The sequence below is a fragment of the Apteryx mantelli genome, chromosome 2 (assembly GCF_036417845.1).
Source record: "Apteryx mantelli isolate bAptMan1 chromosome 2, bAptMan1.hap1, whole genome shotgun sequence".
NCBI lineage: Eukaryota > Metazoa > Chordata > Aves > Apterygiformes > Apterygidae > Apteryx > Apteryx mantelli.
The window spans coordinates 148,162,984-148,188,002 of NC_089979.1; the positions used below are offsets into that span (position 1 = coordinate 148,162,984).

At 35.9% G+C, this 25,019-nt stretch overlaps 1 protein-coding gene across 1 annotated transcript in view; it reads left to right on the plus strand.

Annotated features, from left to right (window-relative positions):
• MALRD1 (MAM and LDL receptor class A domain containing 1) overlaps positions 1-25,019 on the plus strand; it is a 303,969-nt gene that overhangs the window by 206,707 nt on the left and 72,243 nt on the right. Inside the window, exons 30-33 of the mRNA XM_013949322.2 lie at positions 3,023-3,151; positions 4,608-4,763; positions 12,514-12,671; positions 19,984-20,185. Coding sequence (XP_013804776.1) covers positions 3,023-3,151; positions 4,608-4,763; positions 12,514-12,671; positions 19,984-20,185 — 645 coding nt within the window. The remainder of the gene's footprint in view (positions 1-3,022; positions 3,152-4,607; positions 4,764-12,513; positions 12,672-19,983; positions 20,186-25,019) is intronic.

The window sequence follows — 25,019 nt, forward strand, 5'->3', positions numbered from 1 at the left end:
AGACACACACACAAGTATTCTTACCAGTGGATATCTGCTGGTACTCTGAGAGTTAGATTGTACAGAACAAACCATTTAGAAATGAAAGTGTATGTAAATGCAAGTACTTAAGGCAACCATCATTAACATGCTTCTTCTGTAGGGTTTAGTGACCCACAAGCCAAGCTAGCTCTACTGGTCTCTTAAAAACTACTTAGGAGATTATACGGCTCTTTGTTGTATCAATCTAAATTGCATTTAATTGAAAAGTGATATCCTGTGTATGTTTTTTTTTCCTTTTCAAGTACTGCCATTCCATTTGGCTTCAGGATTTGCATAACATACAGTCAATAGCCTCTACTTCATCTAAAATATGCCCTATGTTAGTTTCTTGTGGTGTCCTGGTTTTCAGGAAATGCTGCAGTTCCAAAGGGAAGCCAAATAAATAGGTACGATAAACCATGACCATTTTGCACTGCCATAATAATTGTTTTAATTGTTTAATGTATGAGAATCCCTCAGGATTCACTGTAGGGTAAAAAAAGGTGGTTTAAAAGGATATGTGCTGTGGCCTGTCAATTTTGACCTAGCAGAAAATCAACAATTTAACTGCTCAAATGATTCTTGTTAATTAATTTATTTACATGCTGGCCTAATACTTAGTCTTTATTGTAAGCTACAAAACTCCTCGTGGTGTTTTTCTGTTTTAAAACCTATATTCTTTTGTTAAATAATGGAACAATCCAGGCTGGACAAGACCTCTGGAGGTCACTTGATCCAAACCTTACTGAAGGAAGAGCTGGCTTCAAAGCTAGATCAGGTTGCTTGGGTACAGCTGAGTTTTGAATGTCTCTGAGGATGGAGTAACCAGAAGGTGGATTTCTGAGATTTGTCATGTCGGGGCAGAACACATAGCAAGTTCCAGACTTCATACACACAGGTTCCAGCAGAATTGCTGGTGGAAACCATACAACTGGGAAACTAATGATATTCATTGATTTGGGAAAATACATGGGGGAAAGGTTAAGCATTCATACAAAGGCCAGACTGTTAAGCTATCTCCCCTTCACCCATTGCTTCCTTAAGATCCATGTAATTATGTAGTCTAAGTAGCTGCTCCAGCATCACTTTTCATGGGAAAGGAAAGGAAGAATGTCTGTTCTACCTAAGGGAAGTTATTTTTGACCAAGCCAACAACAATTTCTAGAAGGCTTTTCACAGTACCCATATGAACATTTTATAGCTATTGCTTCCTTATCCTTCTTTTCTGGCATCAGTTCCTTTCCTGGGAATATTTCATTAATATTATTAATTATTTGCATGTCTGAAACATAAAAATATAAATTAGAGCCTGATGGTCTTTTGATTTATAATATATATGTATAGTCTTCTGACTTCACAAGCTTATATTAAATAATGCAGCTGTTAAATCATTTCTGTCATTTTTTAAGTTACTGAGTGACTTAAAGCAGTCCCTTAATTTTCCAGTACATCATTTTCCAGAATTTAAGATGAGCCATTTTAGTGAATTTTTAGTAGTATTTTCAACCAGCTCTTACTACATCATTTTGGAGGGAGGTGTGAGAACTGCCTTGACTATCACAAGTGCTTCAGTCAAATTTTGCAGCAAGAATCTAGTCCTCTGTTAAGGGCTCTCTGCCATGAGGAATCTCTGTGAGCAGCAGCTAAAGCTTTTCCTGTGATTAAGGCATTCATGGCAGTGGTGTTGTGTGTGGATTCCCTGCCATCTACTAGAACATGAGATCAGATTGACAGTGTAAAATTCGGTTAAAAAATGACAAGACAGATATCCATTTGAAGCCTGATTTTATTTATTTCAGTGCTCAGAAAAGTACATATTTATGAACTGAAAGTCTGAGTGAGGTGTTGCAGGTAACCAGTTTTATCACTGAATTTTCTTTGAATTATCCATTTTAAGTATTTGAATTGCATCTTAACACTGTTAGTATTACCTTGAGTATACCTTTAAACTAAAATAGAAATTTAGTTTTCCTTTCCTGTTTTTACTTCAATGGGAATGTAGGTCTTCAGTCTGTAAAGTTCATTACCTCTATTTGAATAAATTAATACCCTCACATCAGTAACACCTCCCACTGGAAATATTGGCCTCTGCAAAGGTAAATATCAAGGTGTACTGTTACTGTTCTGCCCAGACTGTGTTTAGTGATATGTCCCATTTTAGTCATGTTTGAAGGAAGCATGAAACGTATTAGAATGAGCAGAGTCAAAATGCATTCCCCTAACTGTCTCAGTGCACTGCTTGGAGCTCTAGACTGAAAAACAATCTTAGGTTATTGGGGGTACATTTTAAATGTTTCCTTTGGGACTATCAGAACCAGTCCAACTAGTGCTAACTGGAGTTACACACCTAGTGCACGGAACAGCTCAAAATGATTTATCTGTGTTTCTTTAGAGTCTGAAAGTTCAGAGGTGGCTGGATCTCCCTGCTTCATATGCAGGTTACAAAGTAACTTTCATTTTTGGTCACTGTTTTCAGTCACTTTCAGAGGTGATCAAAAATTGTTGTTGTAAACAGATTGTCATCTCAAATAGCATAAGAGGAATTTCTGGGTAGCTCAAACATTCTCTGCAGAAATTTCTCTGAACTTTTTGAAAAACTGTTCTGTGTCTTATAAAGGCTTTAGAAGTTTATAATACAAAAGTATTACAATAATTTCTTACAGTTCAAAATATTCTTATTTTCCAAGTTACATCCTCTATATTTATAACTAGAATATATCCTTTAGCCTGTCTGCTTTTAAGAGCTCACAAATCCTATTTTATGGGACATGCACAACAATTAGGGAAAGAGTTGTGCTGATGCAACCCACCCTCAAAGCCTTGAACAAGGCCAGTACGGTAGTCTAGGCACACATATTACACATATTACACTGTTAAAAGAGTGGGACCAAATAACATCTGTTGGAAGCAGTAAGTCACTGAAGTGATGATGTATAAAGGATAAAAAAGAGCATCCTCTGATTTAATTCCAATGTTGATTTAAATGTCCTGTTGGTTTCAGTTGGAGAGGATCCAAGGGAATGCCCTGCACTCACTGATTTTGTGTGTTGGAACAAGAATTGCATAGAGTCTCAGTTTGTCTGTGACTATAAACCAGACTGTGAAGACATGTCAGATGAAGCTGACTGCAGTAAGTATCTCTTTGTGTATTAATATAATCTCCAATTAAAATGATAATTTTAAATTCTGCAGCATGGCTTAGGTGCATTCACACAGCTGCTCATGAGAAGATAATTTCAAACAGGTTGCTTGAACCCCCAACACAGAAAGTCTGACATTTTCAGATTCTTAGAAACATATACTGCACAAAAATATTTAAGAATGATTTAGTCACAAAAGTGTAGCATACACAAAACAAGGGTTAGAAAAAGAAAAGGTTTTTTTAAGAAAGAAAATCCATGGGTTACAATACAAATTAATTCTTAGAAGAAATGTAAAATCATTTACTAAGTTGAAAGCATTTTGAGCTGTCAACATTGAAAGAAAAAAAGCCAAATAAGCAAATTAATGCACCATAGCGTTTAGATGCATTTCTGCTATAAAAAGTGATTGTGTAAAAACAAGCCTGTCTTTCCCTTCAGATTAGTCCAGTCTCTGTGATCTTAGTTGTGTCACTACTACATATTCATTGTTCTTTGCTCTTGCTGATACTACAAAACTATCAAAATATCAAAAGGTGTGAGCTGAATTATTTTCTTACTATTACAGAACAGTTGGAAAAAATCCAGTCTGTTTATATTTTTGCAATCCCAGTGAGGACTGGGACAAAATTTGCCTGCAGAAATTCTTTACTAATGCTGTTTGAGATGGAAGGACACAACTCAGTTTTTAAAATCTGGATCAAGTTAATAAGATTTACAATTCACATTTGAAATTCAAAAGCAGTAAAGCATTGTGTCCTTGTTCCTACTCCAGTTCTTTGTTTATTTACAGTCACTTTCCAGACCAGAATAGTCCATATATGTCTCTGTCTAATTCTTAATCTTGAAGCCATGGGGCCACATTCTGCTATATTGCACATATAATCAAAATTTATTTTATATTTATATTTAAATTTATTTTCCTTTCACTGGGAAGTCTGGTGCTCTAACTCTGCAGTCTTGTAGCTGCCTCTGAACAGCTGTAGCTGTTCAAATTCTGACCTGCAAAACTAGAAAACTTGCTCTTGGAAAATTCAGCACTTGGATGTGACAGTGTATAATTACTTTTCCAAAGTCACTTGAAAAATCAGGGAGATATCTAGAAATATGAAGTTTATCACCGATCTTCTGAACTCAATCCAGTGTCTTAATCACTGGATCTTCTCTCTTTTCATAAAAACCGGATTCATACATAACCATCACAAGAGTGATCCAATATATGTTCATGAAAAATGTTTTACTAGCCAGTTTGTTGGGAACTTTCTGGCCATTCACCTTGAATAATAACCAAAATTAAAGTCATCTGTGTCCTGAAGACTTACATAGACATATATTTGCAACAACGTAGCCAAAGAGGATCCTTTCCATTACTATGCAAGATACGTTCATTATAGTCTTTTAGATTTGAGAGCTGAGATGTTAATTTACCTCTTGCTATATTTTCAGGTTACTATACAAGTATTCCTGGAAGCTGCAACTTTGAATCACAAGAATGGACCACTGTATGTGGATTAACACAAGACTCTAGTGATGATTTTGACTGGAATATTAGCAACAGTGCTGTCACTGGACAAACAGGTCCTCATGCTGACCATACACCAGGTATTAGAATATGTGCTACATCAGCTTTGGGAAAATGAAATATTCACTGACTTCTAAAAAAACCATGAGAATATTCTGTAGATTAGTGCAAAGATAAATGGCAGATCTCAATGTGATCAGTTGAGCTTACTATGTATGAAGGCAAATGATAATGAGCAATTAGCACAGTTCATGAAGCTAATTGCAACATTTAACGTTCCAACAAGCATTTAAAATGTACCCTTTTGTATTAAAATTACAATAGAGGATAGATATCACAAAAAAGCCATGCAGAACTGTATTGCATGTTTTTATGTATTGAGTCTTGTCATTTATGCTATCTGGTAACCACTAGTTTTGTCTGAATATGACAACAAACAGCCTGGCAGAGTAGCCTGTTGTCAACCTTTTTAATCATTGCTTCAGCAGTAGTGTAATTTTATAGATTGCTCTTTTCAAAGTGGTCCTGATTATATCATTCTTTATACTCCACTTTAGCTTGTGCATTTATTTAGTCATTTCCTAGACAATAAGCTGCTAAATATAAAGTAGAGATACTAATTAATCATCACATCTGGGAAGCAACAGACCACTTTTTAAAACAGCACAGAATACTATACAAATGCCTAACTGTTTGCAAGTCCACATAACTGCTATTAATTAGAGGTCTATTTAAAAACTTTTTTAGAACTACAGAAATGAAAATTTTAATACAGTAAAGAGGATATAATTGGTGATAATCACGGATCACTAAGATTTTCTATTAGGTCTTGCTCAGACATGCTGTAACAGTGAATCTATGCACTGCTGAATGGCAGCACACATCTGGATGAACAAATGACAGTATTTCAGCTACCCACTTCTCATCGTTTACCTGAGCACACAATGTAGAGTTTATGATCAGCAGCAACTTGAATGAGACTGTCTGATAACCCTGACTGCACTGTAGTCAATCTCTGGAAAGCCTTGTTGCATTGCAGGTGTGCTTATAGGCACCTCCACAAAGGTACCAGGTTTCTGTTTCTGATATCAGCGTGAACCCACATGAAGCAACACATTTGTGACTTGCTGCCGTTAAGACATCATGCTGACTGCTAGCTGTATTTAGCAACAGTCTATATTGTCTATAATTGCGTCTTTCCCACAAGAATTTGACAATAAAAATACATGAAGGTTCCCTGTAGTAATAGAAAGGCACTACATATTCTGTGCATGTGTAGGTGGAGTGCCATGAGTAAGGGCAATAGAGCAGTTCAGGCATCAGCACTTTGGCTTTTAATGGTTTATACAAAAGAAAGGGAGTTAGAGGAACAGATTTCCTGGTTCTCATTCTATTTCATGTCTGGATCTGTGAGAAGATGCTTTCCAGTGCAAGTTGCCTTGATAAAATCCCTGGGGTGGAGCAGTATTGACTTACCAGGATAATACGTAATTGCCAATTTTCTTCTTTAATTATTTTTCCCAAATTCAGATTGAAATGGAATATTTTCTATGTTCTATCTTTAAAGAAGTTCTAGAGCTAATGCAAACCAAGTGGCTTTTAAAGCTTAGAATGGGCTGTTTGTTTACATTTTTATGTCATTTAACGCTAACTGATGTTTTAGAATGAACTCTTCTGAGAACCCTGCTTAATTTTTTGTTATCTTTCCTTCTCCCAATTCCGACCGCTGCATTTTTCTCACCTATCAGTAGTATTTTGCTTGCTTCTTATAGAATTCACTGGATTCAAGTGGAATATGTATATGAAAGCTTGTGTGTCAGGTCCCAATACTGTTGGTGTCTGTAAATGTTACTGCAGTATGGATGATAAATTTCTTCTGTACAGAAAGTCTGACTGAAAGAACTGAATTCTCTGAAAATGTAACTGATCATGATGGTGCTCTGCTCCTTGTCAGCAGTTTGAATAATCTACTTTTCCTGAAGTTTGATATCATCCTGATGAGTTCTAGAAAAACATGCAATCATACACTGATCGTTAAAGGATGACCAAGTAACAGCATCTGTGAACATGTGTGGTACCTTAAGGTTCATTATTAAGATGTTGATTTAACTTCTCTCCCTGTCATTGGCTGGCCAAAAATCTTAATGCAGAAGAAATGTTTCCTGTATTAGCATGTCTCTACAAGATGTTACAGCCATACTGTTACCAGAATGCCTATTGACTGTTATGAGAACAAAATGTATTGATAGGCAATTACACTTATCTGTGTTATGCAGACAGCAGGCTGTAATGCTACCTGGGAATTTAATTTCCTTCACAAATGTACCAATCTTTTTTTTCAAAAAGTGATTAACTTTCTTTTCCAAAGGCTTGTCCCAGATTCTTGCTGCTTTAATGGTTAGGAACCCTCTTCTAATTTCCATCTAATTAATTTCAAATATTAACTTGAAAAATAACAAAAAAAATAGTTACTGTTCAATGTAGAAGGTATCAATATCTATTATAGGTATCAATATCTACTCTCTTTCTCTTAAATCTGTGACCATCATGATCTCCACGTTTTGACTCCTTTTTGGTATTTTAAGTTTCTGAAATGAGCAAAAACGGACATCTCAGCATCGGGTGGCTGTAACAGTTTCTGTCCTATGCATTTCTCTCTCCTTTTCCTCTAGAGGATCCTGCACTTGGTGCAGGAACTGCTCACCTGATCATGAGAGAACTGCTTATCTGCCACAAACCACAGTTTGTCATTTTCAAGGAAAAAGATACCCGTATTAGCTCGTGTTGCTATTCCAGACTGTAAATGCAGCAGTTCAGTACCTTTCCTCCTGGAAAGGGACAGACAAACAGGTAGAAACCATCACAGTCCTCACACGCAAGCTATCCCTTGTGAATCAGTAGTTTGACATGCTTCCCTGCTGTTACTTTGATGCACTGTGTTGACAAAACAATGAGTTCTAGCACTTGGCTCTTCAGGGATATTTTGTGTGCTTTTCTGTTTCAGTTCCTCTCATTTAATTGGTTCTTCTCCACTTCTGTGAAATCATCCAGCAATCATAATAAAAATAAAGTTAATAAAAAGAAGAAAAAGGAAAACAAAATTAGAGCAAAAGTGTCTGCAAAATTACCTAGATTTGTAAATTACTTGTAAATCAACTGGGCAAGAAATATTCACATTAGCTTCAGAGAAAAGGAATCACTCATCAGAATTGCCAACAGTCTAGATACTGACTCCCTGTAATGTCCAGAAATATCTGTCAGCCCCTTCCTGACCCAAAGCCAATCCCTTCATATTCCAAATTCATTTCTTTAGTTACTAAGTGTATACGTTCATGGCACAGTCCATGGGTGCAATTATAGCAATATAATGAAGTCAGTGATATTATCCCAACTTTGTATACTAAGTATATTAACCCAACTTTGTGTGGAGGATTCTCATGTTGCCTCATTTTGCACAACCTAAATTAATGTGATGGATTTCAGATGGATAGAAATGTCATTTGCAAAAAGTTTGCATCAGGTTAATGAAACTAACACATTGCATTGGTACACTCTCTAGGAGACAGTAAGCCCTACGATTTGAATACAAAGGCTTTGGGCAATGGACAACAACTGTTTCACCCACTTAACCTTCTGCAGTCTGGCTAGAATGTAGCTTATCCAGGTCTCACCTTTAAAATTTTCCTTTCCATAAATATCCTTCTCAGATCATTCTTCCCTGCTGAAAAACAAAATACTTTTGCCACAATATCCATGAGCTCTTTAAATATTTAGAGGACATAGCTGATCAATTTCAAAACATTTCAACCTCAAAAACTTTAGCCAAATGCCAAAGCAAACTTATTTAACACCTACCATGTTGTGGAGCCAGGCACCTCAGTTTTCCATTTTTCTGGGCAGTATGCATTCTATTAATAAGGAAAATGGTATATCCTTGTCATTATAATCTTTCAAATAGCTTTTTCTCACCAGAGAAAGTTTACGTCTAATATTTCTTGAAAAAGCTTGAGGCATAACATGATACCCAGATAATATAACCTTAAAACATCATCTTGAATAATGTTGCTGCAAAGACAGCAAGAGAAACTAAGAGCATTTCCATGATAGTCATTACAATTTGCAAATTGTCCAAATTCAGAGTGAGTGACAGTCATACATTTCCTCAAATTGAGATCCAAACTGCATAAGTCTCACTCTGAACAGGTGATCATTTGCAGGTCTGTAAGAATGGCATGTTGGATAGCAGTTTGAAAACCCATTACATAGCTTCACTTTATGAGTGAAAAACCTAAAATTGCAATCAGTTTTAGGTATAAATACCTACCTGAGGTAGCTCACTTCAGATAGGAAATAACTTTTGATATTTTGACCTCAGACAAAGTGAAACTGAATCCTGAAGTAACAAAACAGTGTGCAGCTTTCTGTTTTTGCTTTCTTCAAAGTCTTATTTGTAACCTTATTACTAAGAATTGCCAGGGCTCAAGGTATGTGTCAAAATAAATAATAAAAAACCAAATACATAATTAGGTGAGCCGTTAGCTAAATTTCTGACAAAAGTTTTATTGAATGTCTAAATAGCAAATTCATCTTCGGTGTATTTTAATTACTTGATATACTTGTAACAGCTCTCTGATTTCCACCTCCTTTATCCACTGAAAAGTGAAAAACAGTGCTCATCATTACTTTTTCAGCAGGGATTCTCTTTTAGTGCCTTGTACACAGGGGTGTCAGTTACAGTTAGGTTCTTCTGGTGCTATCATGAATAATTCTTAAAAAAAAAAAAAAAGGTTCTGCTGGAGAGAGTTAGGCTCACCTACAGCAGACTAGCCTGTAATCTGTTGGCTCATTCAATATGTAGCAGGTCCTAATTCAATAACTTGTCAGTGCAAAAGTGGTCACGGAACAGTCAAAACAAGCATCTGAACATCTCATATTTTCATGTTATTTTTGCATGTTTCTCATACTGGTTTTGCAAACTGAGAAAACTTCTGGATTCTTATTTTTGTTCTAACACAAAAGTTTTGTGATGATGGAAAAGTTACAGGGCAAGGAAATCATTTTTGCCTTCTAGCTCCAATAATAAGGCTGCCAGCTAGGAAGCTGTCATTAGTCTGGCAGAAAATTTAGCAGTCATGCCTTTGCATATGATGCTTACATAGTTATAATAATTTGTCAATATAGGGAAAAGTTAAGTTTTAGAAATCAAGCTGGGTCCATCACTGTCTGGTTTGCTCCATCAATATTTCTTCCATTTCCAGAATAGCGGTTAGCTCATCAAATGTCTCTTGTGTGTCTTTACCGAGACTGTTGTGGTTGCTGTTTTCTTTACAGTCACACTTTCTTAAAAATGACCTCTAAATCATATACCTTATTCTTCACAAACCTATGTGCTACAATTATTGTTCTTCAGTGCAAAATGACATTTGGTAAACTTTACATTGCAGAGCATATGAAACTGGACTCCCAAATTCAGTTACAGAATGAATGAGTTCAAACATGAAGCATAATCAAGTACAGAGTGTGTGGGCAGGCTCCAGCTTTATTTTGAAGGGTTGGAGAACTTACTGCCATAAGAAAGAGAAGGTGATATAGTGCAGATGCATAAGTCACACAAGTCCATCCATAACTTAATTCAAAATCTCCTTCCAAGGGAATTGCCATCTTCTTTACAAAACATTCATTAACATCTATTAATAAGACAAAACAAAAAATTGCCTGAAATTAGTCTAATCTGCAAGGAACCAATCTTTTTGGACATACCGCTTCTTTATCAGCTATTTACAGAAAAGTTTAGAAGAGTTAACCTGGGGCTGGCCAGACTACTTTTATGATTCTGAACATGTTTTATGTCTTGTGTCTCTGAAAAGAAGAGTTAGGATACATTCCTTAGATTAAAAAATTCTGAGCTTTTTCCTCCTGAGGAGACTAAGTCTGACCTTCTTCAACACTGTCACCAGGAAAAAAAAATTTCTTACCTGAACAATTGTGCTATTTTAAAAGTTTGAAAATAAGGTTTTGAAAGATCTTTCTTAATCAAAAGTTCTTTCTGAAATAAAGCTTAGTAAGCAGGCTTACTAATTCTGTTATATGTACGATTACCAATATGTACCATTTCCTCAGAGAGGACTGATTGGTTGACTTTCTGAGTACTATTAAATTTCACCAGTTTATCCTGTATTTTGCTTATGTTCATCTAAAATGTATTTTGCTATGTTCATCTAAAATGCTCTCCAGTAAGATAGTCTAGATTTGGTATTTTCAAGAGACAAAAAGTAAATCACTTTCCTTGTTGGTGGTTAGTGTGTTTAATCATGTTAATTGTGAGCATTTTTAATGAAAAAGAAAAAAAAGTGTTAAATCCTCATTCGAAATAGTCTGCCTTTTCCTTTTAGTCGTTGCTTTTTGTTATCCTTTACGTTGACAGATTATTCCTTACTGAAAGATACATAAAACATATAATCATATTAATTCTCAGTTTTCCTTCTGATATGCTAAACCAGTTAATAGTTTATCTCATCCTATGAGGTATAAAGACCTTGGATTTTCCCAACCTTCAATTTTTTGAGTATCTTTTAAAAAATGTGGTCACTAAAATGTAGGTACAGTATTTCGGTATTGGAATATACCACATACCTTCAAGCCCTCCTCACACAAGCACATTAAGCATGGCTCTGCATGAACTCTGCAACACAGGGAGGACACTCATCCCTCTCATGAGCTGGTGTGTCTACCAGGAAGGCCATCGTTCTGCATTTCAGAGTAAAGACTGCCTGTGTGGCCATGACTGGACCCTACCCCACCACAGCAGAACCACCTGAGTGGGCTAGCATGAATGAAGCGCTCTCTCTGCCCCCCTGCCCATTGGCTTAGATAAAAAATTGTGTTCTACCTTCCTCTTATGACATGGCCAGTCAAGCCATATCAAGAAGCCTTACCAGGCTACCCAAGCCTGCAAGGTGTGAGCTCAGAGCTTCAGTAGCTGCCTGCAGTACCCCTTGGCAGCAGGTGCAGGTGCAGCTGACTTGTACTATTTCATCCACTGAAGCTTACCATATTACTGCCACAGCTGCTTTGCACTTGATCCTCACCAATAGTTAGACTTGTGTCCAGCCAGCTGCAGCACTCTTGAGCAGGTCTCAATGCTGCTCTCAGCCTATAGTGAATAAAAAAAGCAGAGGGAGGCCTGACAGGAGTGCAATTAACTTGGATAAAATACACACCTTCCTGGCCTCTCCCAGTTGCAATCTCTCCAGCTAGGTCAAGCAAAGTCTCAGCCACTGTGAAGCCTGCTCCTTGTAAAGGACTGAGAAGTTCACCTAAAGCTTCATTTGTGAGCCTGATTATTGTCTGGGGATGACTTGAGTTCCCCAAAGAACAGTAGGGAACATGGATGTCCTGGACTACTTACAGGCCCTCAGGGCTCAGGTGTGTTCCCCACCGCCAAGCTGCATGACTGGGAATTTTCCTGGGCAACAGCAAACCAGCAGAGGTGCTCCTGGCTCCTGCAGTGCCAGCCTTCAAACTGATCATTAGAATTTGTGAGTGTGTGTGTTTGTGTTCACAATGTTTACAAGTTTTTCTTCTGATATGAATCAAGTAGTTACACAAGGATAAAAATGAAGTTTAAGCTGTGAGGAGGGTTATATGAATATTGTATGCAAAAAACATAGAAACATGCAAAGTATTAACATGGAAGATCTCTGTACAACCAGGGTTGGGGATTTGTATGTGGTTATAGATATCAGTATCTGCATGTGTAAAAGTTCATCTTATGCTCTAAAGCGTGCAGTAGCATTTAAAAACTATATGTTTTTTAATCTTTTTATTAAGGTAAAGGACAGCATTTTTTGTACATAAACTCGTCTGCCCAGAAGGAAGGAAACAGAGCAAGGATAATTACTACCAAATTCTTCCCTGCCAGCCTTGGGGTCTGTAGAGTTCGGTTCTGGTTCTGGCTGTTTGCTTCTAGGCAAACAGGAGTCTTAAAGGTAAGAGAAAAAGCACTGCCATTAAATCATCCCATAGTAACATTTGCATTTCTTTTTCTAGAATGAGCTAACTCTCAAAGGTAATATTAGCTGTACTTCATCATGACTTCACTGCTGGTTACACCTGTGTACAATTTTTTTTCCTGACCAGATCAATGGTGACAATTCTGTTCTAGTCTAGATTCACTGGAAATCATTTTAGTACATATGTAAGAGTCAGCATAGCATATTTGACTATCATACTTAAATCTACTGAATATCAGTGTAGTCATTCTGTCAGCATTTAACATAAAATAGAGGCAGCTTCCAATATAAAGTATGAAAAGAAGACATATTTTAAAAGAAAAGAAAGATTTTAAACATATTAATGTCACTATGTATAGAAGGTGTTTAATTAAAATAACCGGAAATAAAACATTTACCCATATGAACAATTACAGGTCAAGCTTCCATGAAATTGTCTTCCTGATGCTTTCCAAGCCTCCTTAATAGGACCACTTTTAAATTCTTAAGTCCCTAGTAAAAGCCCAAGCAGTGATGTGAACCTTTGGCAAACAACTCATTTCATATGGCTCGCTGAATAAATGTCATGTTAGATAGTCAGTCACTTAGAGGCCTGAGCTATGCCTCCTGTCTGTGGCAGTTTGTTAAATTCAACATATCTATGTGAAAATACAGATGATGTCAGTTTTACTACATATGGCAGAATATAAGACTTTACATGTGCTATCAGCCTCCTGAATCAAATTAGCCTATATTGAAAGTGAGCAAGAATATTTTTCTTGTTTTGAACCTGGAATGGAAGTCAGGAAGTTTGGACCACCGGTTCTGTACTGCTTCTTTTTACCTTTTGTCTGTTTCTCCACCTCCTATCCACCCTATTGAAGAGGACTGTACCACAGTTTTGTAGGATTATAGTACAGTTCAGGCTGGACAGGCCTTCAGGATGCCTCTAGTCCAACCTCCTGCTGAAAACAGGGTCACCTATGAGATCAGACTAGGTTGCTCAGGGCTTTATCCAGTGGATTCTTTAGAACTTCCAAGGATGGAGACTGCACAACCTCTCTGGGAAATCTGTGCCACTGCTTGACTGTCCTCAGGCTGAAAAAGTTTCTCCTTATATCCAGTTGGAGAATTATATTACCTCTCATTCCACCTTTTGTCCAGTATAGTTTTTCAGCATGAAGTTTGCATCTCAGTTTTATCTCTAGCACCTGAGTCATTGAGACTGTGAGCACTGTCGTAAAACAAATTAATAATAACAAATACTTGATATTACATGAAATTGGTAAAAGCAGACATATATTTTCTTTATATTCAGAGAATAAAAATGCTCAAAAATGTATGCTTCCCAAAGATATTTCAGTTATTCAATATGAATTTTTAAGCAGTGTTTATACAACAATCTTGTTTGAATATATCTTTTAAAATACTACACCATATCTTCAAGCCCATTCTTCCCAATTTACATTATTTACCCCTCCATATACACAAACTTTGCATGTTAAGATTAAGAAGACAAAACAGTAGGTAAAGGTCAAGAGCAATTCCAGATTAAATTGAAGTAAAAAGCAAATAGTGTTTACTTTTTGGATCGTTTAGTAACTGAAGTACTCTGAGACTATCTGTGGAAGATTTATTTCAATTCAAGTACCCTGGACATTACAGTATGCAGACTGAATATTTTTATTTTTCTGGAGGATCTTTTCAATGAGTGAAGTTTTCAATCATTACAGAACACTTACAATTAGTTAATAAGTAAAAATATGTAGCCTATGTGTGGGGTTAGTAGGTAGACAGCCAAAGAGAGCCTGCTTTTTCTCTTTTTCTTCTTTTAAACAGACTAGATTAGTTAACTCTCATTACCTTCAGTTTTACAAGGAGATTCATAAGGAAACCTTTTAATTCAGCATAAAAATAAGGTTCCATGTTTATCTCTTTGCAAAATGTGCTGTTTATGGAGACACATTTAGTAATATTCATAACAAACTGAAGCAGTCTACAGGGAATTACAGACCTATCACAGACTCAATTGATCCTTATGGGTGTTTCAGTTTTTGTTCTCAAACTAATAATCTATTTCAGCAGCAACTGTTGTTGTTATTTAATCAAGAATATAAATGAAAGGTAATCATTTGAGGAAAATAAAAAGAACAAAAAACAGCTCCAAACTTAAAAAGCAACAGCTCAGTGAAGATTTTTGCTCAGGTTGCAGTACAGGTGAAAAAAGGCAAACTGTGTTAGGAAGTGTGAATAATGTGCTAGAATATGATAATGTCAATACAAAAGCTGATGTTATAGCTATTTTCTGAAATATAGCTATCTGAAATATTCTTGTCAGGTCTGAATTCAAAAAAAGAGACTGCAGAGACAGAATATACTCAGAGATGGGTAATTAGAATGACCAAAGGCATGGAGAATCTGTAAAGAGAAAGATTAAAAAAGAAGGGTGTCTTGGTATAGGAAGTAGATACAGTAGAACGACACAAAATAATGTTTAAAAAAAATGAAATAAAAAAGGTAAGGGGATAGGCCTATTCTTTCCTCCAAAGAAGGAATATTCACTGAGAGTAGAAAAGGAAGAATTAAAGTGCTTCCGTATTCACATTACATACTTCACTTGCAGAATTTTATTACCATAAGCTTTATAATTTGTTAATAGGGAAACTAAAGCATATTATTTTTTAAAAGTATACAATGTTTACAACTCTGACATTAAAATAGAAGGGTAGTATTTAAAAGAGATTTGAATACTGATACTTCAGGACATCAGCAAAGTATTAGCCAGCAAACTAATCGATTTAGTACAAAAAAATGTAACTTAGGAGCATTTGGTAACAGCCTTTGAGAGGAGAGTTATCTAGTTACAGCACTAATTACAGGACTGGTCTGAGGTATTAATATGCTCTGAACAAGAGTAGCTCTAAATATAAATATTTTTATTATGTTATGGTACAAATGTAAATTTTAAAAATGTATTTATCTTTACCTTTTGATAACTAGTTGTATTTAAAGACAGCAGGAGAGAAGTTTCAGCAAGAAATGGAGTTTATTTTAACATGTGTCTAATTCCAGTGTAGATCCTCTTGGTCATCTGTACAGAGATGGAAAACATTCAGCTTCATACAGCTTCAGCATTCCTTCTCTGTAGGTTTACTTCAGCAGTTTGTCATAAAATGGAGAATTAAAACTAAAATTAATTCCTGATGTGATAGTGTAATTCTAATACATTGTTTTTCTGCCTTGATGTTTTTTAATACTAACAGAAATTGCTATGAACTGAGGTGCAGTAATACTAAATATGATAAATAATTTTTTTATTACTTCAAATTCATTTTTAAAGAAATAAAGAGAAAAGAGGTAAATAGCAACTCTTTAAAGTGCTTTCCTAATGTGACAGTGAATTGTGACACATCTTTTCTAATTTATTTGTGGACTTTAGAGAAATAAATTTCGGTCTGCCTTTGGTGTTCTTCAGCCCAAGGAAGATGTGTAATAATGGAGCCAGTGGGAGCTTTTCTCAGCTGATACTAGTGCATGGTGCCTAGTAAAGTCAAAGTATGGGACAAGATTCTCCTGCTTCCTTGGCTGGTCATTAAAGAGTATGCGGTGGGAAGGATGGGAGAATATACCTTTTATTATGCAGCCTTCAGATCTGCATTGGCTTCTTGGTTATAAATCAGTTAATTAACCTTCTAGATGGAATATAGTACTTTCCAGCATGCCAGCAGCTAGACTCGGGGAAGATCAGGAAAATAATATGTTATCTTGAAGAGTCAGCACGAGGGCATAGAATAGCCACATGAGTTGTAACTGCAGATGACTAAACAGAAAATAGCATTTTACATTCCCTGACATTCGAAAGTAAATACATTCCCCTCATCCCCAAAATGAAATAGAAGCTGAAAAAAGAATTCAGGAATCTTTAACACACAGGACATGCTGTGGAGAATTAGAACTGAGTCATGATTTTAAGACAGGGAAATGGGATTTGCTGAAGAATGCTGTTCACATACGGACTACAAATGAACCAGCTTGCAAAGGCACCTTGGAGAAAGACCAAGAAGCACGTATTAAAGCTTCACTCACACATTCACCTCATGGAGATTATCATGATAAATTCTTCTTAAAATCACCATGAAGTGTGTACTGGGATATATTCACTCTTGAACATTTCACTTTGACATAAATGGAGTCGTAGCTCTATTTCTGTTGCTTTCTATTCTTTGTGATCTAGATTGGGTGTGCAATCTAGAAATGGTGTCAGCACAGAATGAGGAATAGATAGGCACAGTAACTAGTTACTACAGCATGTGATTGTTACTTTTAAATTAAAATGATGGGATTTAGCCAGCAAGTAGATCAGTATTACCTGTAGTACAGTTTTCTCCTCATCAATTGGACTTTCACTGCAGATTTCATTCATTATATGTTTTATTTATAGTGGGGTTCATCTAACTAGCTTTTTCCTCCTTCACATGTTACATTGGTTGCACTACCAGGTTAACTTGTACGCAGTTCATAGGATGCTGTGTTGGTAGCTGTTGCAGTCTCTGGAGGCTCCTCTGAAAAGGCCAGCAAAAATCCTGTATACACTGAACATTTACTTCCCAACCAGAAAGCACTTGACATGGGTAACCTTGGTGAAGAATATGGTGTTATATCTTGCAACTTATTCAATTTCTGTGGGCATAATTTGTGAGAGAATAGGATCGGTATCCTCTGCTAAAGAAACAGACTCCCTGGGCTTCCCATTTTTCTGAACTCCATTGTAATCTCATTTGATTTAGTTTGTTTCAATTTATTTAATTTTCTTTAGAAACTTCAACTGAAAATTTTTCAATCTGCATAAGAAGGCCACAGCTTCTTCCCTGAGGTAGTTGTGGCTAGATAAAGGCTTGGAGAAGTGAAGTAAGAGTATTTGGATTTTACAGGTGTACTTTGGCAAAAAATGGGATGGAAAGATTTCCCTGGAGGTGTACAGGGAAAAATGGAACAGAGCTAAGAACTGGCCTGAGATTTCTTATGCACCACTTGAGAGATTTATGCAATATTCTATCAGTTTCCACAGGTTACCTATATCCTTGTTTTGAGAAACCATATACCAGGTTTAAACTTGAGTCAAACTTAACTGAAGACAAAAACACATAAATTAACACATGTTAACTAATCTGTAGTAATTACATATCTGTATGCTCTTACTCTATGGTAAATATGAGTTAAAAGGGAAGGGGAAGGGAAGAAGAAGGGAAAACATATAAAATTACCTTGCATTTATGAGGACAGAATCCAATATCATTCCAGACCTATTGGCCAGTATACAGTAGGTTTCATGATAGGTATATTGGTTTTACTGAGCATGAGCTGCATGGTTGACCTGTACATATAGAGATCAACTCCATGTTCCATGTGAGAACAAATTCAATTCGCACATGATGCAGTTTCTCTCCACATAGACAGAACTGCTCAAGCAAGCCACGGGCCTTGAAATCTGTGCTACGAAAAGCTTCACCAGACTGATGATAAGGAATGAAAAAGCCATGTGACCTCAATGCATGGGCCAGTCTTTAAACGCCCAACTGAAGGACACTCTAGTAATTGTCTTCAAATGTTTTCAGTTCTTTCCGCTCTCCCCAACAGAGTTTATTTTGTGCATCTGTGAGACTTTTCAAGGAGATATATTAAAAGTGATATTGGTACCTCAGTATTACCCTTCCAAAAATAGGAAATACCACTATGTGATACAGTAATAGCTAAAGCCACAGGAACTGACACTATTACATGCTGTAAGGTTTTAGATCACTGAGGTTGTAATATTTCATGATTGGTAAAATAGGCAATGGTTGCATTGACACATACAAGTGTTGTAACATAGTCCTGACCATATGTGTAGAGTTATTCTAATTAAGGGATTCAACTTACTAAGGACTTCAAGCCTGATAATTTGAGCGCATGCTTTTTCTTTTTTTTTATGACTTGAATCAGCTATTTCTTCTTCTTAACAGCTTCTGACACTGTAGACCTGCAAGACACATGCTTTTTAAAAGATGAGGTGCTGGATAGTAGCTGTTACACAACCCAGTAACAGAATGTCAGGCTTGACTAAATTAGATCCAGATGCTGCTGTGCCTAATTTAGATTATTGTACATCAGTCTGCTTGCTGCTCTTCTCCAAAAATAAAATAATGTGCAAAACTGTCCAGGCATTAGAGCTATTTTAGTCTATAAACTGACTTCTATAAAGTATCTGATTTAAGGTGCCATTTGGGTTTTTAGCTTATTTGTCCCCCCCAGATTGGTTAGGAGATGCAAAGCTTTGTCATTATACAGGCCATTTAGAATTTTCTGGAGTCTCCTATTTTGTATTTCTTTGTATTCCATCATTACACTGGGGCGCTCAAGTGGGAACTTGAGTCAGTGGACTGTTAGGCTCAAAGCTTAAGAGAATGATGATGTTGAAAGTAAGGAGAAGAGGATAATGAATCAAATTGCCAGTCCTTTAAAGAAATAATCATCATCTGGAATGGGTAGAATATGCTGACTTTCCTTACTTCAGTTCTTTTTAACTATTTCTGACTTGATTTAGATTGCATGAGGATTTTGGACACCCAAGTGGGAAGATGAACTATCTATTTAGTCTCCCGTGTTGCCTGTGGGTGGCATTGATTCATCAGTTGTTTTACTGCGAATTCTTTTGTTGTCATCTCAATTGCTTTCACTATTTGGTGATTTTATTTATTTATCATTTATATTTATTTTTATGTTGTTGCTTTATATGTCTGGACTAATTAACTATCACTGCCTGAAATATATTATTATAAATTGCTTGTTCCAGATTACAGACTGAAATCTCTAGATGCTCAGCCTTTTGTTTATATCTTTAAAATCTTCACCCAGTCTAACAACAATAAGAGGGTCATCTCTTAGAGAAGAAACAATAGCTCAAGATCCTTCTCAGTCTTTTCCTCAATGTTTAGATGAATTTTGGATTATATCTTTAGTCATTGGCTTCTATGCATCAGGCCAAGACTGCCAGTAAGCTTTCCAATTAGTGATTATATTAGCAGTGCTTTTTATTTTATTTTGTTTTTTGGGTAGCTTTTTACTTTCAGCTGAACTAGCATTACCAAAAGTATTCAGTAACATTTGATTATTACCATTAAGGTCTGAGTTTGAACCATGGTTAAGAGGGTCCATACTACACAGGCAGGAAGCTGCACTACTGGACTTAGACTGTGTTACTCTATCTAGTATTACTCCACTGTCACATAATGTTGTTTCAGTTGCATTTCCTGGGTTTCACTGTCAATAGGTATACACAGCTGAAGAACATGGAACGGATATTCTTATGTGGTCTTCTAGTAGAAATGAAGAAAACAAGTGGATGTATGCAAATGTGGTCCTATCCAGTAATAGCCCTTTCAGAGTTGCATTTGAAGCTGAAGTGGGGTGGAGCGAATCTACGGAACTTGCTCTTGATGATATTTCTTTCACCCCAGAATGTATTGATGGAGGTATGTTATTACACAGCTATTTGCACTACACTGAAAATGAGGCTTACATGTTTTCTTTTCAGAGCACAGACAAAAATTATGGCATTTCACATTTCGATGCATACCACAGTTAAAAAATCTTGATTTTTTTCCCTTGAAATAACTGCAGTACGGTTATGCTTTCACTGCATTCCTAAGAATGTAGAAAATAAATGAGCACAGCACAATCATGCAAAGAGGTAATTGCTTTCCAGTGGAAAGAAAAGTGTATAAAGGAGCAAAAGATCAAATTTGTCTTGTCTGATGCATGTGACAAATTTTTAACTAGCACATTTTTCCCTAAAGGAATGGATATGCTATATCTAGCAGAGGTAGGAATGCCCTATCTATTTCTTGGCTGAGTGCAGTATCTGAATAAAGATATTTGCCTGTGGCTGGCAGAAGACAGTTTTGTGTTAAACCTAACATTTGAACATATCAGTAATTATAGCAACTCACAGTATTACTGTCACTGATGGCCTGTTAGTATTTTTATAAAGCATGTTTGAGAGGGATTTATCATCGCTCAACTGTAATAGTTTTCTCCTGTATGAAAATAGTCAAAGAAAGTCTTCGCTTGGGAAGGAAGCATTTTATGAGTATCACAGTGACTCACAATTATTTAAAAAAGAAAATGGTATGTTCTTTTATCTTTGCTCTCTTCATAAAATATTTCAGCAGTGTAACAGATTTACCATGCTGCCAGGTGCTTTGAGAATTTACAATCTAACTTCTGCTACAAAAACTAAGTGACTTGAACTGTGTAAAAAAATGACTTAAATTCTAATGCATTATAATGCCATGTTTACTCTGCAAGAAAGGCTGTTTTTACTCTGCAAGTGAAATATAGCATATGACACAGTATCAGAAGAAAAAAATGTGAGTATGCGTGCAAATATATATGAATATGAGCCATGCTTTCATTTAAAGAATCATGAGGGAAAAACAAAGAAACAGCTTTTTTGCAGGTATTTGTTCATAAGGAACAATTAGGAATGACTATGGCTAAATAGAAGGTAATACAAATGTTACAAAAATGTTCTTGAACAATGTTTCTTTCTATTTGTACACCTCTTAATGTTCAGATAGGATAGCTTGTGTATGAATTAGTTGTCATGGTGTTTAAAACATGTTTTTTTATTACTGCAATGATTAAGCAGGTTTTATGGAGAATTTACCACACACTGATTAAGGCTTAAGGTGAAATATATGCTCAGGTAGGTGGCATTTGCTCAATCTCGAGTTAACGAAAATTTTGATTGTTTATGTTTTCTGAATAATACCACCAATAGGTTCAAGCAAAATGCTATTTTGGAATGTTATTCAACAAGCTGCAAACATGCATAAACAAGTGCTTGTTCTGTCCTTATTATGTTAATAACCTTTGTTAATCTTATCTTGGGAATTACTTAAGCAGTTTAATGACAAATATAGCATTATAGAAGAGAAATTTTCAAGTGATATACTTTTATTACCTGTGATTAACTGGAATTCCTATGTCTATATTCCAGTAATGTACATAATTCAAATTTATATTTTTTAATGAAACTTATACTTTGATAATTTATTATGAACCAAGCATGAATTCAGAGAAAGGAAAAAAATATTCCACAGAACATGTGAGTTAAGGTGTCCTGAAATAATCATCACTATAGAAATAAGGGAGTTTTTATGAAGCAGCATTTTCTAATTGCCTTAGTTTTCCCCAGAGATTTTCCAGTTGCAGAATACACCCAGGTATATAACTTGAATCACACTCTGTCCTTATTGCAAGTATGGCATATCATAACAAAAGTATTATGAAAAATTATTAAAGTTATAATGGTTTCTTGTGGTTTGTCAGGTAAGTCAGGAAGGCAGACAAGACTCACCTTATCTAAGTTCAGTCATCTAAAAATAAATCACTTAGTCTAAACTTGTCACATAGGGTCATTTTCCAGCTGCAGAAGAGATAGACATCTTCAGGAGACAACTTATCCATTCTAAGGTAATCTGGCAATCAGTATGGAATTAGTTCTCACAAGCTGCGGTATTTATATTTTTAAGAGAGAAATAATAGTTTATCTTGCTCTATCCAGCATTACACCATTTTTGTCTGGTCTGAAATGCACTTTTCGTAAGACAGTTGACCTGTTTAACTTAAATGTAGGATATTTGTTTTTGTATTCACTAGTGTGCTCCAGACCTTTTCTACACTTTTTAAGGTGATTTCTAGAGGAATAAGAAAGACCTGTACTTGAATTCTCTATTGAAATAATGCTCTTTGTATGTCCAATATTTATGCTTTTACATGAATGATATAAATTATATTACCCTCAAAGCTACTCTAATTCTAAGAACAGGTCAGATCAGTGATCCACCTAGGCAAGTCTTTTCTCCTGGTGTGGCCAATAATGGATGCCCAGGGAAAAGTATTAGAATGGAGAAAGAGTATAACAAATAACTCCCAAAAAATCATTCCCAGTCTCCATTAATTTGGTTCAGAGACTTTCTGAAGTTCTGAACGTGATGGCTTCTGATAGCTCTCGGTCAATTTTTCTTCTATGAATGAGCCAGTTCTCTCTGAATGTGCACAAACTTTTAGTTATTATTGGAAAATCATGGACGTAACTGAACCTTGATTGCAGAAGGTCTTTTTAATGCTTTTAATTCCTATCCTAATTCCTACATTGCATCCCTTTTCCTAACACTGCTTGCATGTCATCTTCCACTCATTTAAGACCATTCCTTGCATCAGAGGATAGAATCTTCTCCTAACCTTACTGCTTTTTCTTTAACTTATACTTCCATTGGTAACCTTCAGCCTGCGCTAAATACACAATCCTAGATTCATCCTCCTCCTCAATCCTGCTGCTTCCATGGTTCCAATTTCCACTAATTCATCTCCTGCTCCTCACTTAGTCAGGCATCCTATTTCGGGCATCTTATTTTCATCCTATTTTCACAGACTTCTGCCTCCACCAACCACCCCACAGTTCTGTGTGCACTCTGACAGTTCTGCTGATTTCTTCTATCATCTACCCCCTCCCTCAATTTTATAGTCACTCTTGCTCTTGTCCCAAGCGTGCATTTCACCTCCAGTCTGTAAAATACTATATGATGGAAGGTAGTCTCCTAATAGTCTGTGAGTTGGTATGTGATCTCCTCTCTAGACAAATGATATCTAGATGCTGTTACTTAATGTGTACTGACTTTCTGTTCTTCTCATGGTCTTGTACTGTCCTGTGAGGAGTCCTATCCTAATAATCCTTGCTGGCCAGATAGTGGGAGTACTTGTAGAGAGGCAAAAAAAACACACGAAATCTGTATGCTAAACCACAGTGGTTTAGGAGGAAGAACCTATCTCTGGCTTTTTAAAAATGTGCCTGATGAAGGGCAGCTGCTTAGGAGGAGGTACTATATTACTATATTTTTAATAATAACTGTTTCTGAGTAACCACTTAGAACTTCAGACAGCAAAATTTGAAGATATTACCTGTGAATAGTACTAAATCACTGCCCTGTATAAACAGAAAGTTCAGCATGCCATTCACATAGATATTCAAGCAACAACATTTTGCTTTAACAGAAAGGGTGAGAAAGTTTACTTACTCCACTGCCAGGAGTACTGATTTTGCTCATCATGTTTATTCAAAGACTTCTCAGCTTAAAGAAAAGTGTAATAACCAAAGTACAGGTTTATTTTAATGTTCTCCCTTTCAGAAGACAGCTTTGCTGCTGCAGATTTTTTTCTCTCTCTGTATTATTATTTTTTCAGTCACTTTAATTACTTTGGGTTTCCAGAGGCAACATGTTCTAAATAGAAGCAATCACAGTTTAGCTGGTTGGGAGCTCTAAGCAATAAAGCATTACCAGCAGCTCTAATTCAGCTGAGGTTTTTATTTGTTTTTAAGTAGTCAGCCTCCATTAGCCATGAGAGTTTCTCCAGAACCAAAAATATTTCTGAACATTTGAACAAAATGTGTTCAAGCAAGTCCCTGGCTTAATGCAGAAGTAACTTCCAGTTGATGTCCATGCATAGCACAGACTCTGACTCACTTCAGAATTAACTGGTAAATGAGATGTAGTCTTACCACTTTTCAGGGTCTGTTATTTTCTACTGATAAAGGTGTTGGAATATTTTACACTCCTCTTCACTACTCAGAAAATATAATAATATTTATATAATAATAAATAATCCAGGAATTATGCATGTTAGGGACTGAAGAACTTAGATGTTATCCAGTTATAACCGTCTTCTTGTTTTAAACTTGCAGCTGCAACTTTGAAATGTTTTTAAATGAACAAGAACTTTATTTAAAAGTCAAAAAAGCTGCTTCCATTCTAGTTTCAGAGGGACCAAGAATACTGAAGTATTGAGTCAGATTTTGTATTCATTGATGCCTTTCTCATAGTAGTTCCAGTTCAGCTGCAAATAGGAAGCATCACAGAAGTTTTCCAAATTTTAATCCCAACATCAAACCAAAGATGCCAAACATCCAAGCTTTAGTCTGCTAAAGTAAATAAGAATGCGGTGTTTCATCACTCAGTCATTACTGAAGAAGTAAATCGGAGAGAGAAAATCTGCTTAGTTTAAATAGTGAGATATTAGTTAAAGCACTTTAATGTGTTGGGAGAGTTTTCTCAAGAAAAGAATAAATAGTAATTATATAAAAAAATCATTGATGATAAATTATATGGCTAATAATCAAGACTCATACAGTCTAATTAATAAATTGACTTACATTTTATGCTGTCAACATTGATTCAGATTTTTATCCCTGGACATATAACCTAGTGTTCTTAATATTATGACAATATATTAAACTTGCCATAG